The 18,040-nt window shown below is 38.0% G+C and overlaps 1 protein-coding gene across 1 annotated transcript; it reads left to right on the forward strand.

The window, feature by feature from the left end:
* The first annotated feature begins 3,622 nt into the window (after positions 1 to 3,622).
* LOC126714308 (endo-1,3;1,4-beta-D-glucanase-like) lies at positions 3,623 to 11,497 on the forward strand. Its single transcript, XM_050414400.1, has 7 exons — positions 3,623 to 3,773; positions 4,314 to 4,335; positions 4,917 to 5,043; positions 5,423 to 5,513; positions 5,772 to 5,859; positions 6,959 to 7,061; positions 11,191 to 11,497. Exons 1-7 carry the CDS (start codon positions 3,623 to 3,625, stop codon positions 11,329 to 11,331), a joined length of 723 nt encoding a protein of 240 aa, XP_050270357.1. The 3' UTR covers positions 11,332 to 11,497.
* The last annotated feature ends 6,543 nt before the right edge of the window (positions 11,498 to 18,040 follow it).

Raw genomic sequence — 18,040 nt, forward strand, 5'->3', positions numbered from 1 at the left:
GTACCGCAGGACGCACACGGGGGTATGGAGTAAGAGCAGTTGAAGGAAAAGCTGTCACCTCCACATTAATGATGAAAGGACCCCTGAACAGTATGGCCTTGGTTGCCGCAACTCACAGAGGGTTTGGGAAGGTGGCTGATGGAACGAGCACTCAAGTAATGGCCTGCACAATCAACAGATGAAGGGTCAGGATCGACTGGAAAGAAGTACATAATGGGAGAGACCCCCCAAGAATGGGGGATTGCGAGAAAGGGATAGGGAGAGAGAAAAAGGAGAAAACGGCAGCAGTCTACATGGTCTTGTAAAAACCACAGGAACTTAGTACTGAAAGTGGAAGAAGAAGAACATCAAGCTCCTCGGACGAAACACTTGGGGACAACATTTCAGGCTTGAATCCATTTCCTCATTGGTCCGTCCACACCCAACCATGTGTAGTGATTGTGGTTTAGACCAACACCTAGTTCTTAGGCTCACTCTCTAAAAATTCATTGTATTGGGCCAACTGGGCATGAGACCTTTCGTCCAATAGGAAGAGCGCTCAAAACCAACACCCTACAGTAACTATGTATACTTTGTTTATTACTATAAAAATATATGCGATTTAGCTCTTATAGATATATTTTTCTCAAAAACATAGATCCACATCTCTTTCTTCCTCACAATTGAAACTAAGTGAAAAAGTAAATAAAGATTATAATTATGCAATAGATCATTATCAATAAATCATATATTATAAAGTAAAAATATAAAATAAAATAAAATGCAAAAAGAAAAAGTTCCTTAAGTATCTATACATAAAAACATTAATAGCACAATGATGCTATAAAGTAAATTATATTTTATCTTATTCTCTTTTTGTCATTTTTAGTAAAGATGATCAACTAAGCAAAGTAAAAACTTAAAAAGAAAATTCAGATTAACTAAAAATTTGATGGTGGAGATGCTAATTATTTGTAATAAAATGACCAAAATAAAAATAACAAATAGATTTGAGAAAAACATATAAGATTTCTAAAAGAAATTTTATCAAACACATGAGATGCAACAATACAATATTACCATCCTGAATAATTTTTTACTTTTTTAATACTCTACAAATAAAAAAAAACTTTATTCACTTTTCATCACAGTATAAACTATAGAGCGATTACAAAATAACAAAAAGTCAAGGAACTTATAGCAAAAGGCTTTTTATTCAAAATTCCAGTAGAAGGGAGACTAATAGGCCCTCTACTTTCTTCAAGACATAGAGGATTATGAAAGACCATACATCCTTTGTCTACCCTTTTCTCTTTCTCAAATTCACATTACCAAAGAAGTATATGAAGCTAAAAATATTGTGAATACATCTCTGTTCAGTGGAAGTCCATTGGTAGGCACATTCAAATTTGTAGTATATTTTATTTTGATATAAACTCAAATTTCTATTTAAAAAAAAAAAAAAAACTACATATTAACCCAAACCAAAATTCAACCAAAGCTATAGGAGTGATTTGTGATAGAAAATTAAAAAAATACAACACAAAAAAATTAAATAAAAAAACCTTAAACCTAAATTTCAGTTATAAGAAAGAACAAAAATCAAGAGAGAGAGAGAGAGAGAGAGAGAGAGAGAGAGAGAGAGAGAGAGAGAGAGAGAGAGAACTCACAGTTTTTGCATGGAAAAAAATATGGATTGAATCGAATAAATGACATCAAATTTATACAAAATAAGATGGAGAGAAGAAAAGTTAAAATATAAGAAAGAGGAAATGATGAAGAAAGTTTAACGGTAAAATAAAGAGTAGTAGGAAGATAAAGAGGCAAAGAGGGAGGGGAGAGGTTGGAAGAAGAGAAGAAGAGTTTTATTTATTTATTTTTCTTTAGAATAGGAAGATGAAAAATTTAAATATTCAATTACTTAAAATTAGAAAGAAGAAAATGAAAAGTTGAAATCAATATGGATAGCTGAATATAGTTAAACATTTGCATCTAATAAATAGTAACGTTTGTAATGAATAGTAATCACGTGCATACATCCACTAAATGATAATGAATTATTCAATTTTAACAATTACCTGAAATTAATCTCCAAAAAAACAATTACTTGAAATTATAAAGAAGAAAATGAAAAGTTGAAATCGTAATGAATAGTAATCATGTGCATATATCCACTAAATGATAATGAATTATTCAATTTTAACAATTACCTGAAATTAATCTCCAAAAAAACAATTACTTGAAATTAGAAAGAAGAAAATGAAAAGTTGAAATCAATTTGGGTAGCTGAATAGTCAAATATTTGCATTTAAAACAAATGAATAGTAATGGATTGCATTAACAGGTTTTTCCATGAGCTATATTTAATTATTTTATATAAAATAAAATTGAAAAATCATAAAGGAAATTGAAAAAAAAAAAAAAAATGACGTGGCTGATAAGGTAGCTCAATAGGAATACATCAACATTAAATTCTACGTCTCAACTTTTAGATATATATAAATAGATTGATGCAAATAAATAAATAGAAAAGGTAAATGAATAAATAAATTAAATGTTAAAAGAAAAATTAGGGGGTGGATGAAGCCTTAAAATTTTAAATTACTTTAACATATGTATTTTTAAAAGTTTTTTACAATTTGGCCATCATAATTTTGACTTGAACCTTCATTAAGAAAAAAAAAAAAAAAAATTTGAACTTATCAAGTTACCCCTCATTTATAATTTGAGAAAAATACATTATGCATTCGATATATGAGTCCTCTCTCTCACATGGGGGTAGTTCCCATAAGTATGAGATCCACCCCTATATAAGAGGGAAGACTCATACCCATTTACATCTTCCATAATTTAGCCATTCATAGTTGAATCCAATCCACAAAACTTTTGGCAAAAAAGTGCAATAATACAGCTTTGACCACCACATTATATGCAAAGGAAGAAAAACCTTATCAAGAATGAATACATTTTGACAACATTTCATACTAGTTGTGAAATATATAAATTGCCTTGATTCATGAAGTAATATATTGATATCTAAAGTTATCAAATTCTTGGTAAAAGCCCAAAAATCATGAGTTACTACATTTTGAGAGTTTAAAATTGAATTGGCCGGCACCAAAAATAAAACACTATAGCCATCACCATCCTAGGCCTGCCTCTGCCAAGTTCCAATCTCCTCCATCCTACGTTTCACATGATGATTTGAGAGTACATAGCTATTACTTTTTATTTTCTTATGAAATCCATTGTTATAACCGGGTAGAGTTTGATATATAAACAATTAGAAATTTCACAAGAAGACAGTTGAGCTAGCTGCATGGTTTTTGCCAATACATAGCAACTAGTAATATAGTCTTCATAGTGTCATCCATAAAATACCGTAGTCAAGAGTTTTTTTAGCTAACGAGACATCCAGTTTCAAATCACCTCGCCTCTACAGCTACTAGAGCAGGTTGTAATGTCAAAGATGACACGATCTAGTGGAAAGTGGGAGCCAAGGTGCTCCAAATCACACCTTTTTATCCAAACAAACCTTGTACAAAACAAACCCCCACGGCCCAAAGACTCAGGAGAGAGTTTGTATTGTGTTGTTTTGTGTTTGCTGATCAAAGAAAGAAAAAAAAAAAGAAAAGAAAGGAGAATGTCTGGTCCTCAATGTAGCTCCAACTCACCACCAACCCTGAACCCAAATGCTGGAGCTGGACATATTGAACAGCTTGGTGGTCTCAGCACCTACGTCTCTGGCTTCCCAAACTCCAGGCTCGCCAATCTTCTCGTCTCTGCCATTTTTGGTACCTATACGTACCTACACATTTCCTTCACACTTCACTTCAAACTGTGATCTGGGTGTTGGCTTTTGGGTTCTGAAAATATACTATAGGGGGGTTCTTTGGATTCATTTATGTGATTGTTGGAGGAAATGGTTTTTAAGATTAAATGGGTTATTTGATTATTTATGAATCTTGAGGAAAATTGATTGGCACCTTCAGTTATCCTTGGAATTTATCTGTTCTAATTAATGAAACATAAAGAATTCTTGTGGAAAGGCATTAGAGAAAAAAAAAGGAAAAAAAAAAAAGGCTTTGATCAGTATCAAAGGTTGAAATTCTATCTTCAGGGTGTTCTTTTTCTTAATTGATGATTAGTGTTTTGTATAGTCATTTATGTTAATATTCCCCCCTTCTTCTTTTTTTTAATAATTTTTAATTTATATATATATATATATATTTTTTCTGTTTATATGTTTGTCTGTATCTGCTATAAAATCATTGGCTATGTTAATTAATTACCACTATCATGTTCCATCTTAACATGTTTGAGTTTTCCTGCAGGATATGAGGTTCCAAACTTGAGGTATGGCTAATTCTCATATCTCTTTTCTTTGTATAGTTTATGGGTTTTGCACGGTCACTTTTGCCACAATTTGTTAAAGTGGTTAATTGTGAATGGTGAACAATTATTTACCCAACACTTACAAGTGACCATATCAGAGTTGTGTGACAAAATTTGTATCTCTAGATATTTTTTTCATATTAATAATGAACTTCTTTTATATCATGACTTTTTGGTTTAGGTGCCATATATATTTCTTTAAAATTCATAGCTATCATCCTGAAATTTAGCTGACTTAATTTGGTAAAATATTGCTTCTCAAAAAAAAAAAAAAAAAAAAATGGTAAAATATTGAGCACTGTGAAATACTTTATTTTTCTTTCATTTTGGAAGCTGAGTACAATGGACAATTCATAATTGTAATTGCTTATTGGAGACTATATTATGTTATTTTGAAAAAGAAGATGCGACGATAAAGATTTTGCCCTTAAAGATGGAGTTGTAATCTACATGTCTGTTCACACCTAATCACAATTAACATTGTGACTCAGTACTTACTTTTCACTTCTGATAACTAATATTCGTTGTTTTCTATTTTAAAGGAAGCTTGCAGACAAGGTTGCAGCTGCTGGATTTTATGTCGTAGTTCCTGACTTCTTCCATGGAGATCGCTTTGTGCCAGGTGATGCTAATAGGCCCAGAGAAGTTTGGTTGAAGGATCATGGACCGGTTGGTTTTATATTTCAATTTTTAATTTGCTGGAAATTTTCTATAAATTTTGATTTTCTCACTCTGGACCCTTTTGTGAAACTGAATATATTGCCACATTTTCAATTGAGATTTCTTAAGGCCTCATTGTGAGTTTGGTATTTTACATATTAGGTAGGCTGTCTGAATATGTGTTTGGATTCAGCTGTGCAACTTCTTTATTGTTATTGCTGAAAGCAACAGATGGTTCATACTTCATAAATTATTGATCTGCCTTGCTGTGTCCCCTTTTGAGACCTTGATTGAAATTGGCAACCCTGATATTGCTGCTTTCTACTAATTACTATGCAATTTTCAGTATGCACTAGTAGTGTCTGAAGCTCTATAATTATTTCAATAGGACAAGGGATTTGAAGAGGCAAAGCCAGTAGTTGAAGCTGTAAAAAGTAAAGGTTTTTCTGCAGTTGGGGCTGCAGGCTTCTGCTGGGGTGGTGATTTTTTCTTATTAACTCTTCAATCCCAAACTAGCAGACTCATGCAAAAGCCATTGCTTGTTAGGGAAGATTTTTTGGTTTTGTGTATCTTCATAGTTTTGCTATCGCCCCCTTCTCCCTAACTAGAAAATTTCTTTACTTTTTCAACTGGAAACAAAGTTTGATTAATAATTCTAAATTTCAAACATTTTAAATAATATAGCATTTTGTTGCTTGAAAAAAAGACTGATATTTGAACCTTTGTATTCTTCTCAGCCAAGGTTGTGGTTGAACTTGCAAAAGCTGAGCTTATCCAAGCTGCTGTGCTATTACATCCTTCATTTGTCACTGTAGATGATATCAAGGGTATGGATTTATATGCTTAAAAATGCTCCAAAGCTTGATATTAGTTTCACTAGATTGTTATTTTGCAGTTTCAGAACTTAAAAGTGTCTTTTGAAGCACCTTCACGAAAGAACTTCTATCACCTTTCTATTGAGGTCAATACAGGGACGAAACCAGGATTCAAACTTAGGGGGGTTGAAGTTCTTTGTTAAAAGATTTTAAAAAATTGGAATATTAATACTAGAGGTTGACAAAGTTGCATTATTAGCATTAATTTATTAATGATTATTTGTATTTTTTCTTTTGAAAAAATTTAATAATAGGATTTTATAATTAAGAGTTTTGTAACTCAACTGGCACGTCTTAATATTTTCAAGGTCTAACTAATGTGTGAATGGAGTGATTAATATGGCATAGGAGTTGTCTCTATGGTTATGAGGTGGAGTCATTTGAGAGGGGCATAGAGCTCTCAAGTGAGAGGGAGAAATTGGGTAAAAGTTATTGGATTTTTGTGATTTTTTTTTGCTAGGATTTGTAATTGATTTGTTGTTATTGTTTTTGCTTAGACCGGATTTATGATTTGTCCAAAGATTTTTCTTATTATTTGGGTATGTGCATTTTTTTATTATTATAGATTTTTCTTCTTATTTATTTGTTGGATTTCTTGGGTCAATTTGTAAATTTTTTGGGAAAGGGAGCCAAATATATAAATTTAAGAGCCAGAATTAAAATTCTTTTTATTAATATACATACTAGTACTTTTTTTTTTCAAAGGTCAAGGAGGATGGGCGACGAGGGAGGGGGTGGGGGGCATGGCCCCTCTCAGCCCTTGAGTAGTTTCGTCCCTGGGTCAATGAATATTTATTTGGTGCTGGCATATTGATATGCAACGATTTATCTTACTTAACACCTTCTCTGTTATAATAATACATTTTTACATAGTTGTTAGAAATCATTTCTTTTTTTATGTTGTTCTTCTACCTTGAAGTTGAAAGCAAACCAAAACTTGATAATTTTCTCCATTTATTCTTCTTCTTCTTTTTTGGGTATGAGTGAAAGGAAGAACAAAATTAATGGATTGTATCATTGTTTACTGATCAATATTTGGAATTAATTTCTGGGGTTAAGGTTCCAATTGCAATACTAGGAGCTGAACTTGACCAAATTACTCCACCCGAACTCTCGAAACAGTTTGAAGAGGTTTTAGATGCTAAATCTGAGGTAGGGAAATCAAATCCTTGTCTTCTTCTTTTTTCTTTTTTTTTCTTTTTTTTAAGTCTTGGTTATTCATTTTTATTGGCTACATTACAGTGTTAAGCCATTACCTAATTTTATATGCCTTTCCTTTTCTAATTTAATGTCACGGAAGTTACAAGAAAACAAACACATTGCAATTTGAATGGAAAAAGAAACTAAAAACGTTAGCTTTTGAATGAAAACCTCGAATTCACGAGGGGTTCTTTGAATTCATAAGGTGATAGGGTTCTAGAATCCACAGAGAGAAATAGACAAAGTTTGTATTCTATAAATCTGAAAAACTCAACTGCCCTGAAGGCTACAATATGTTTAAATAGTAAAAAAAAACCCTAGAGTGGCTATGAAAACACCCAGAAACCTAATCCGCGCTAATCACGTAATTAGGTGGTAAAATAGTGATTTTTGCCAAAAATAGCAAAATTTAGATGATTGTGGAAATTGAAAATATTGTTTCTAAGAGACGTTCCAAAACAAATGAGACCTTATTCTGACTTTTAAACTAAAAGTTATTAAGGAAAAATAAATATTATTATATGTAAGGTTGAATTTATTCAATCATTTGTTGACTTTATTCCATACCAAATTTGTTTGTAATTTAGCAATTAGATACCCTGTATTTAGGTGGGAATTATGTAGAGGTAGTGTGTGAGAGAGTGTGAAGAAATCTCAGAAGTGTGCAGAAATCTCAGAAGTGTGCAATTCAAGGGAGTCTCACGACTGGATCTTGCGACTGACTCGCGATTGGCAAGTCGCCAGAATGGCACACATGTGAAGCATGCAGGGGGAGCTAAAGGGTCATGTCAGCTATAGCACTACAGGAAAAAACTTCTAGTCTAGTTAGGCAGTTAGCTCGCGACTCAAACTTGCGACTCGTTCCAGTCGCGAGGCTGAGTCGCCAGAATGCCGTGTTTGTTAGAAACCTGACCTTTCGCATTTCTCATACACCCTACTATAAATACCCTTATACCCACGAAATGTTGAGAGTTTCCAGAGAGAATTTTGAGAGAGAAACCCTAGAGAAAAATAAGATTGACTCATCTACAATTTTCATCATTTGATTCTCCAAATTCCTCTACTCTCACCCTCTCCATTGATATATCCTTGAGAGGTACATTTAGTCAAATTTTTATCTCACCATACTCATATCAGTGAGAAGGTTTTTTGGTGCTTGGGAAGCAGTTCAGAAGAGACCAATTCATTTTGGTTGATGCAATGGGCTATTGCGGAATTCGGTAAGCTAGAGAAGACAAGATTCGGCGTAATCCTGTTAGAGTAAGAAGCTTGGAGGGTTTAGGTGCACTGGGAAGATTAGGCTTGGAGGGTCTTCTGCTATTCATGTATCCCAACTTCATTCTCTAGTGAATTATTGACCACTTGGAGGGCGGCTGAGAGGTTTTTTGCTGAGTACTTCGGTTTCCTCTTCGATAACATATCGCTGTGTTATCTTTGTGTTTGCATCTTTCTTCCCTTTCTCTTTACCTTTTAATTACTGCTGCGATTGTGATTAATTATGGTTTAGAGTGTGTTGCCAATTTGGGTTTAGCTTATATTCATATTCCGCACATAAATTGTTTGTTTATAAGCTTGTGTTGGTAATTTTTATTTGGGGGTCTAAATATTCATATGTGTTTTACACACTATTTGAACCTTCATTATAAATAGCAAAAATACTGTTTTCGGGGCTTGATTAGAATGCAGTTTTCCTTCAACCTGTCAAATTTCATGCATGACGACACTATCGCCCCAATGACCTCTACTAGCACCCTCTCTTGATTTTGCGTTGTAACTTCTGGTGCCCATCCTGCTCTAGGAAGGCATGTACGTACTGGCTGTTCTACATCATAAACATGAAACTTTCTTTTCTTTAGATAATAAGGAAGGAAATCTAAGATTGATAATTCATCGTTCTATTAATGAGGGTAGACTTGCTATTTTTTGATTTTTTGCATATTGGAATATAGCCACCACCCACGAGCCCTTTAGCTTCGATTTCATGGTCTTAGTATTTATTTCTTTCAGAGTAATGTTATGGTCATGATATGTATTCTGCTTTGTTTTCACAAATTTGGTGGCAAAGCTCCACAAATGGCGAGACATGAGAGATTCAAATCCTCTGATGTGTGAGAGCAAGTGGGTATGCAAATTTCTTTTTTATTTTTTGATAGGTGTGGGCATCCATATTTCTTTGATGTGTAGATAAAAGCATGAATGATTACAAAGTGTGAACTCTCATAAGCCGTGGTTTGTAGTTATTAGTTTATTTATTTATTTGTAGTTACTAGTTTATTGCTATAGTATGCTGATGTAATATCATATTATCATATCATATACTATATAATAAAAGTTGGGTTTAAAAGCTGTGATTGCGCCAAGTGGATATTCTCACTAATAAGTAAATTAATTATATATTTTTTGTTAGGATATATTTTTTCAATTAAGGGAGAATATTTAAAAACTTAGGTAAAATTTTATCATTTAAATTTCAACAAATTTAAATTATATTCAAACTAAAAGTGTATTATAAAAAATTTATAAACTCAAATCCCACACAACAATCCACGTTATCTTTCTTAAAAAAAAAAAAAAAAAAAAAAAAAAAAAAAAAAAAAAAACGCATGTTTTGACTAAGGGATAAGATTTAACAATAATTTAAAACAAATTTAAATTCTATTTAAACAAAAATTCTATTATAAAAAATTTCTAAACTTAAATCTCACAGAACCCACGTTTTTGTTTTTGTCTTTTTCCTCAAGTTGCATACTGACATCTTATTAAATTAATATTTTATTAGAATATTAAGTTACAAAGTTCTTGTTTAAGGAATATATATATATATATATATATATGAGTGGAGTTCAAGTTACATCTGGTGTAAGTTTAAGTAATGTTATACTATATCCAATAACTTGTTATAAAATTTATATTTTGAAAATTTTACCGTTGAATTACATGTTTTATATATTTTTAACATTCATGCCAATTTTCATGTCAATTGGATGTTATTTACCATTCGATCCATAAACTCATCTTTTATGCATTATTTTAAACTACAAAAACTTGAATTTAAATAATTGATTGATGATATGACTATTAATATTTGATCACCTCGAAATTTTCAAGTATGAAAAATATACGAAGATAATATAATCTAACAGTGGATTTGTCAAAATTCGTATTCAATTAAAAAATATTGAGTAGTGTAACATTATTTAGAGTTATACCAGGTGTAACTTGAAACCAACCCTCTATTCCTTTTGTATTTGGATAGGATGTTTTACTTGATAAGTCCTTCTTCAGTGTCAAATACTTTAAGGTGTGTTACTTTTTGACAAAATGAATAAACACCAAAACTTGATGTTGGTTACATAAATCTTTGCCTTACCTTCATATGGGGAACGTCATATCCCTATTATTTTATGATTCCTCTTTTATGTCTTCTCTTGGCATTTTGATCAATTTTTATCATATCATCTTTGGTCTTGGCTTTGGTGATAAGGAGATGGTTTGGGGTTGGGGCAAAGCATCATAAAATTTTTTATGGCGATTCATGATCTTGTCCTTCAAACACCTTTAGGTCAATCTTCCTTACTAGGGCTATTCTCATGCAATGCATACATCTTGGTGCAACTTTTCCCAGTTTTTTTTTCAATTTTTTGCATTTTATGATGATCATGACCTTGGCCTTGGATGAATGTTAATCTTATCATCTTTGGCTTTGGCTCTGGTGGTAAAGAGATAGGTTGGGGTCGGGGTAATTAAGGGTAATAAAATATTTTCAAACAAATAAATAATTGCTCATGCCTTGGCATTTGATGAATTAATGTTCATAATAGCATGTCTTTGGCTCTGGTGGTAAAGAGAGAGGCTGTGGTTAGTGTAAGTCTGTATGATCATATCTTTTCAAAGAAATAAATAAATGTTCATATGGTGATCCATCATCTTGTCCTTGAAATGCCTTTAACTTGGTTGGGTCGACCTTCCATACTAGGGCATAGCTCGCTCATGTAATGCATTCATCTTGGTGCAACTTTTCCCATCTTTTCCTAATTTCTGCATTTGATAGTAATCAAGTAATGTTTGATTTTTTTTTTAGGTGGATGGCTATGTTAAGATATTTCCTAAAGTTGCACGTGGGTGGACACTCATGTTTAGTGTTGAAGATGTGGCAGCTGTAAATTCTGCTGAGAAGGCTTATCAGAACCTATTAGAATGGTTTGCTAAGCATGTGAAGTGAAATTGTCAAATTAGATTTTTTTTTTTTTTGTTATGTCTTGCCTTCATAATATTGTATGAGTGACATACAGTGTGGACCCAGTCAAATGCTAGGTTTTCCGAAGGGTCAGAGTACCTGGACTTTAATCTGTAGCATGTAAGAATTTGGATGAGTTACGTTTGTGAATAATGAGTAAATAAAAGTTGTGATGACGTCGAAAATTGTCACCAGTGGGTCACACCGTACTCGCGACTCGAAACGAACCTGCACGACAGAAGCAATCGAAAGAAGTCCTTCAGACTCGCGACTCGAAACGAACCTGCACGACAGAAGCAATCGAAAGAAGTCCTTCAGAGAGCACCGGTGTGGTGCCGGTCAAAAGCTCTCCGACGGTCAAGTTAGAATTCTTCTATTTTACTTAGAGCGTAGAGAGGGTCAATTAAAGCGTACCTCGATTTCTGAGGGTGGCAGGCCTTTTATAGTGGCAAAGGGTTGACTTTTCTTCTTGGTTTCCAAATCTTTTCCATGTGGGACTCTAATACAAATTCCTCTGAGCGTGGTGAGCAAGGATTTCCATTTTCGGTTCTTAAGGCTTTTCTAGGCGATATGGACCTCGGATCATTGGCCCTTACTACGTCTGTCAGCAATGGGCCTTCGAAGTGCAGGGGATCATCTTTATACAGGCCCACCAGTTCCGACCCGTCAGGCCCATTAAGGTAGGCCCATCAGGCTTTATATTTTACCATCTTCAGTTGCCCCCTTCACCCCAATGGTCCGTCACCTTTTAGGTCAAAGGATCAATGGGGTGACGATCCTTACGTATGGGTATGACGGGCATTTTATGACGGATTCATGCAAGATAGGACGACGGTTCCAGATGGATCAACTCGTCAGAGGAAGATTCATCAGGTTGACGGTTACATGACGGGTACAAATCTGTTGGTACGTACTGACAGGTTGTCAGCATTTATTAAGCATGCCACGTGTCACTCTCCGAATGGCCGTTGTATAGGATCGAAGCGTCGCTTCGTCTTCCGTGCATCTCCTATATATATATAAGGCGCCTCACTCTCTCATTTTTCAATTTTCACTCAGAAATCATTTGTCAGAGCGAAGCCGTCAACCTTGTCAGAGTAATCCGTCGAGGACGAGCATCTACTGATTACACCAACCGTCACCTCTCCTCTGCTAAGTTTGGTAAGTACTTCTAATATACTATAGCCAAGTTACATTTCCGTCCATGCATTGTTGTTAGGCTTTCCATACCCGTCAATACTTTCAAACCCGTCGGTCTTAGGTTTCATTGTCAATTGTAGGAAATGTCTAGTGCGTCAAGTAACCAGTCGGTGGTTCGTGATGGGACGGAATACGAGGATGTATACCCGTCCGGTCATAAAGACCAAGAGAGCCCCGGCGAAGATAGGAGTCCGTCTGCCTCCTCTTCATCCTCAACAAATGAGGATGTGGAGATAGTTGAAATAGAGGGTTCTGATGACGACGGGGATCAAGCACTGGAGTCCGTTGTAGGTGCTGATGGACTAAGGCAGTTCATCATGTTGCCAGAGTGGACGGTGCATAGGTTTACATCCGTCATCAGGAAGAAACATTTCAGCACCTTCAGAACCAACTTCCAAATCCCGGACTATGTTTCCATCCGTCTACCATACGTGTCGGAGAAGTGTTACTATGAAGGGGTAGACGGTGTCGGAGTGTACGAGCAGGCGTTGAAGGCTGGACTTCGATTCCCGCTTTCTACACTCCATAGGGAGCTTCTACAGTATCTGGGATTGTCCGTCACCCAGATATCCCCTAACGCCTGGAGGGTCTTCATAGCCATGGAGATTCTTTACGGTGCAATGTCGGATGGGGAGAGGAAACTGACGGTTCGTGAATTTCTTCACTGTTACCGTCCAGACGAGATTTCTGGATCAAGAGGGATGTATAGTTTTGCTAGTCGGAGCCCCTTGTTGAAGGTGATCTTTGAGACCCCAGACTCAAATAGAGACTGGAAGAGTCGCTACTTCTTCCTGGAGGGTGACAGATGGATGAGCCATCCAGGGGAGACGGAGTACATGCCCGTCGACACAACTTGGGCAGTAATAAATCAATCGCGTATGCATCCGTCTTAATTTTGTAAAGCTTTTTGTATCCGTCCATTTCTATGTGTATATCTTGATCGTCTTTCTCTGTAGGTAGACGGCGCCCACAAGTCAGCCTTGAGGAGTTCAGTTTCCTTGAAAAGATTTGCAGGAAAACTACGTCGGAGGAAAGGACTTGGGCTAAGTTGGTGAACCCTAGGACCATACATTGGTACTGCGACGGTCCTGAGCCCACCCAAGAGGCAATTAGATACGACGAGCGAGTTCATAGACGTAAGCCCGTCAACTTTACTTTGCCATTTAACTGACTTTACTTAGTTTTAATTTCATCCGTCATTATTTGCAGAGATGGAAGACGCAAAAAGGAGAGCTTTGATCAAATCCCAAGCCGTCAAGAAGAGGGAATCCGGCGAGGTGGTACCTAAGGTGGCGGCTTCAGCCCCTAAGAGGAAACCGACATCAAAATCCGACCGTCCATTTAAGCAACCAAAGGTCTCTCTTGAGCCTGTGGTCGGTTTAATGGCTGAGGGTAACAAGACCGTCACCCCAGCTAAGCAGGGGACGGGTAAAGGATTGATGACGGCCCCAGACGGTAAACAAGAGAGACCTCCTTCCCTTCTCCGCGACGACTCCAAGTATGCATTGGAGAAGTTGTCGTCCATCATCACGGCGAAAGACTATGAAGATCTTGGAAACCACTCGACGGAGGCCATGGGGGAGACGGGCCTCTTTGCTGTCGCTCAGGTTGGTTATGTCCGTCAAATAAGTTTATTTTTCTTCTTCGTTGTTATTTACATTATGTGACGGTCTCATTTCTATTCGCAGTCCTTGGTCATGATGAAGGGACTACTGGATTGGTGTCTCAACCGTGAGAGTACGTTGGACCGGGTGCGCGCGAAGGCGGAGCAGACGGAGGAAGAGCTCGGACAACTCCATAAATGGAGGTCCAAGATGGAGAAGAAGCTGGAGCTTTCTGAGAAGGCAAGGAAGGAGCTGGAGGAGAAGACGGCCTCTGCGCTGACGGTCATAGAGAAAAGGGAGGCGGAGATCAAAGAACTCAAAGAAGAGATCCGTCATGTGAAAGAGGCAGCCGTCGAGGAGTACCGAAGCTCAGAGACCTGCTTGGGCGAGCTGTCAGATTCTTTCCTTCAAGGTTTCGATGATTCTCTCCGTCAAGTCAAGAAGGCCTATCCAGAGCTGGATTTGTCAATGGTCAAACTTGAGGACTAAGCCCAGATTTCTGCCCTCCCCGTCGCCTCCGAAAATACGGAGGACCTATTTGGCGAAGACGCTGCTCAAGGAGACGGAGAGTCCGTCCCGTCGAAGGATGTCCAAGTTGCTGAACAAAAGAAAGATTAATGTCAATGTAATTTATTTTGAGAACAATCCGTCCTTTTTTTATTTTTATTTATTTATTTACATTTCAGAACAATCCGTCCTCTTTAGTTGTATTAAACGCTTGCCTTTGGGGCTTTTGGCTTAATGTTCATATATGCTTTCTATCATTGTTTGGTACTTTGTTTTAAAGGTCCGTCCTCCTTCTTGAGGAAGGATTTTTGTGAGAATATTTGTTTATCCGTGATACTCCGTCCGCATTGCGGACTTGTTATCTCGTGTTGATTGAGCATTTACATCCGTGAGGATTTTCCTTTTCCGTCTATTTTTAGAGGTTCATTATGAGGACCCGTCCACTTTGTGGCGTTGTACATCACTTTTTAAATGTAATGCCTATTTAATGGACTTGCAAAATTTTTACGTAGTCAGTGGTCCGTCCACTTCGCTTGCATGTTCTTCCATTATATCCGTCCACCTTGTAGGATGTCATCATCCCTGTGGGATGGCCCGTCGGCCTTGTGAACTTTATTTTATGTCCGTCCATTTAAGGACTCACAGTGATCGTCCTTGTAGGACGATCCGTCCGTCTTGTGGACTTTCGATTGTATCCGTCCACCTTGTGGACTTGAGTCATCATCCCTGTGGGATGGTCCGTCCATCTTGTGGACTTTGACTACTATCCTTGTAGGATGATCCGTCCATCTTGTGGACTTTATTTTGGGTTTGTCCATTTTATGGACTGACAGTGATCGTCCTTGTGGGGAGATCCGTCCATCTTGTGGACATTTTGTGTCCGTCAATTTTGTGGATTGAGGGCGATCCGTCCATCTTGTGGACTGCATTTATATCCGTTCATATTGTGGACATTTTGTGTCCGTCAATTTTGTGGATTGAGGGCGATCGTCCTTGTAGGGCGATCCGTCCATCTTTTGGACTGCATTTATATCCGTCCATCTTGTGGACTTGAATGATTATTCCTGTAGTATCTTGTCATCCCCGTAGGATGATCCGTCCATCTTGTGGACTGCATTTAGTTTCCGTTAGTTTTGTAGACAATTATAATGACATCCAAGTAGAAGATCAAAGTAATATCTGATTATAGAAATGCGTAAAGGAAAAAAGTGCCTGCCCCCTTTGGGCTTAAAAAGGGCACAACAAAATTGTGGCAAAAAGACAGTTAAAAGAGAAACTTATAAAAAGCTCAAACAAAAACTGGTTGCCGTGTCACTACTACTGGTAGTATTTCCTCAAATGCTCGGCATTCCATGGATGTGGCAGCTTCTCTCCATCTGTTGTCTCCAGGTGGTACGTTCCTTTCCTTTTCCATGACGTAACTCTATAAGGTCCTTCCCAGTTGGGGCCGAGTTTTCCCTGTGCAGGGTCTTTAGTTGCACCCATGACCTTCCTGAGTACGAGGTCTCCAACTTGGAAGTTTCTATGTCGGACCCGGGTGTTGTAATGTCTGGACATGCGATCCTTGTACCTAGTGATCCTTTGCTCCACCACCGACCTAACCTCATCTATCAGGTCCAGCTGTAGCCTCAGGGATTCGTCATTCCTGCATTCGTCATGATTGTGAACCCTGTAACTTGTGAGTCCAACTTCTGCTGGGATGACCGCCTCGCTCCCGTATGTCAGTCGAAATGGTGTCTCTCCTGTCGGAGTCCTCGCCGTTGTCCTGTATGCCCATAGTATGCTCGGCAATTCTTCGGGCCATATGCCCTTTGCCCTCTCGAGCCGAGTCTTGATAATCTTTAACAGGGATCGGTTCGTGACTTCAACCTGGCCATTAGCCTGAGGATGGGCGGGTGATGAGTAGTGGTTTTTTATTCCTAGCTGAGTGCAGAAATCCCGGAAGTGGCCGTTGTCGAACTGCCTCCCGTTATCTGAGACAAGAACTCTTGGAATACCGAACCTGCATACGATGCACCGCCAGACAAAACTTCTAATGTTTTTTTCTGTAATGGTGGCCAAGGCTTCCGCCTCTACCCATTTTGTGAAGTAGTCAATACCCACTACCAAGAACTTCAGCTGCCTTACCGCCGTTGGGAAAGGTCCCATGATATCTAGTCCCCACTGAGCGAACGGCCATGGAGCCGTTACAGGGGTTAGCTCCTCAGCTGGTTGTCCGATGAAATTGCTGAACCTTTGGCATTTGTCGCAGCTTTTAACGTAGGACTCGGCATCCTTCTGCATGGTTGGCCAGTAATACCCAGCTCGTACCAGTTTGTGCACTAACGAGCGCGATCCGGAATGGTTCCCGCATATTCCTTCGTGTACTTCCCTCATCACGTAGTCTGCCTTTTCAACCCCGAGACATCTTAGATAAGGACGGGAGAAACCTCTCTTGTAAAGAATGTCTTTTATCAAGACGAACCTTGCCGCTTGGACTTTTAGCTTTCTCGCTGCCTCCTTCTCTTCTGGCAATATCCCGTCCTTTAAGTATGAAGTTATCTGCGTAGTCTAGTTTCTTTCGGAGCGTATCTACTGCATGTTGTCGGGGTCTATTAGTGGAAAGATTTGAACAAAGGAAAGTACATTACCCGGTGTCATCATATGTTCTGCTGAAGCGGCTTTGGCTAGCCGATCGGCGTGCTCATTTTCTCCCCTGGGGATCTGGACGAACATTGCTTTTAGCCCGTCGACTCTCGCCCTTACTTGATCAAGATATCTCTTCAACCTTTCCCCTTTGCATTCATAATCTCCGTTTACTTGATTGGTCACGACTTGAGAGTCGCAATGCACGACCACACTTTCAGCTCCGGCGGCTTTGGCTAGGTCGAGTCCTGCTGCCACCGCTTCGTATTCTGTTTCATTGTTGGTAATGGGGAAGTCGAGACGGACCATACATTCAATCTTGTCTCCTTCAGGTGACAGCAATACTATGCCGGCTCCTCCAACTCGCTTATTGGATGATCCGTCGGTGTAGATGTTCCACTGGGGGGGTTCCTCTGCCCCCTTGTCCCCGTCACGCGTAAACTCTGCTATGAAGTCGGCTACAGCTTGTCCTTTAATGGCCACACGTGGACGGTACTTGATGTCAAACTCACTCAATTCTATTGCCCACAGCGTCAGTCGACCCGCGGCTTCTGGATTACTCAGTGCCCTTCGCAAGGGCTTGTCGGTCATTACGTTCACGGTATGGGCTTGAAAGTAGGGCTTGAGCTTGCGAGCCGCCGTGACCAACGCAAAAGCGAGTTTCTCCATAGGTTGGTATCTTTCCTCGGCACCGTGGAGCGCCCGGCTGTCGTAGTACACGGGCTTCTGTGCCCTGTCCTCCTCTCTGATTAAGGCCG

This window comes from Quercus robur, chromosome 2, assembly GCF_932294415.1.
Source record: "Quercus robur chromosome 2, dhQueRobu3.1, whole genome shotgun sequence".
Taxonomy (NCBI): Eukaryota; Viridiplantae; Streptophyta; class Magnoliopsida; order Fagales; family Fagaceae; genus Quercus; species Quercus robur.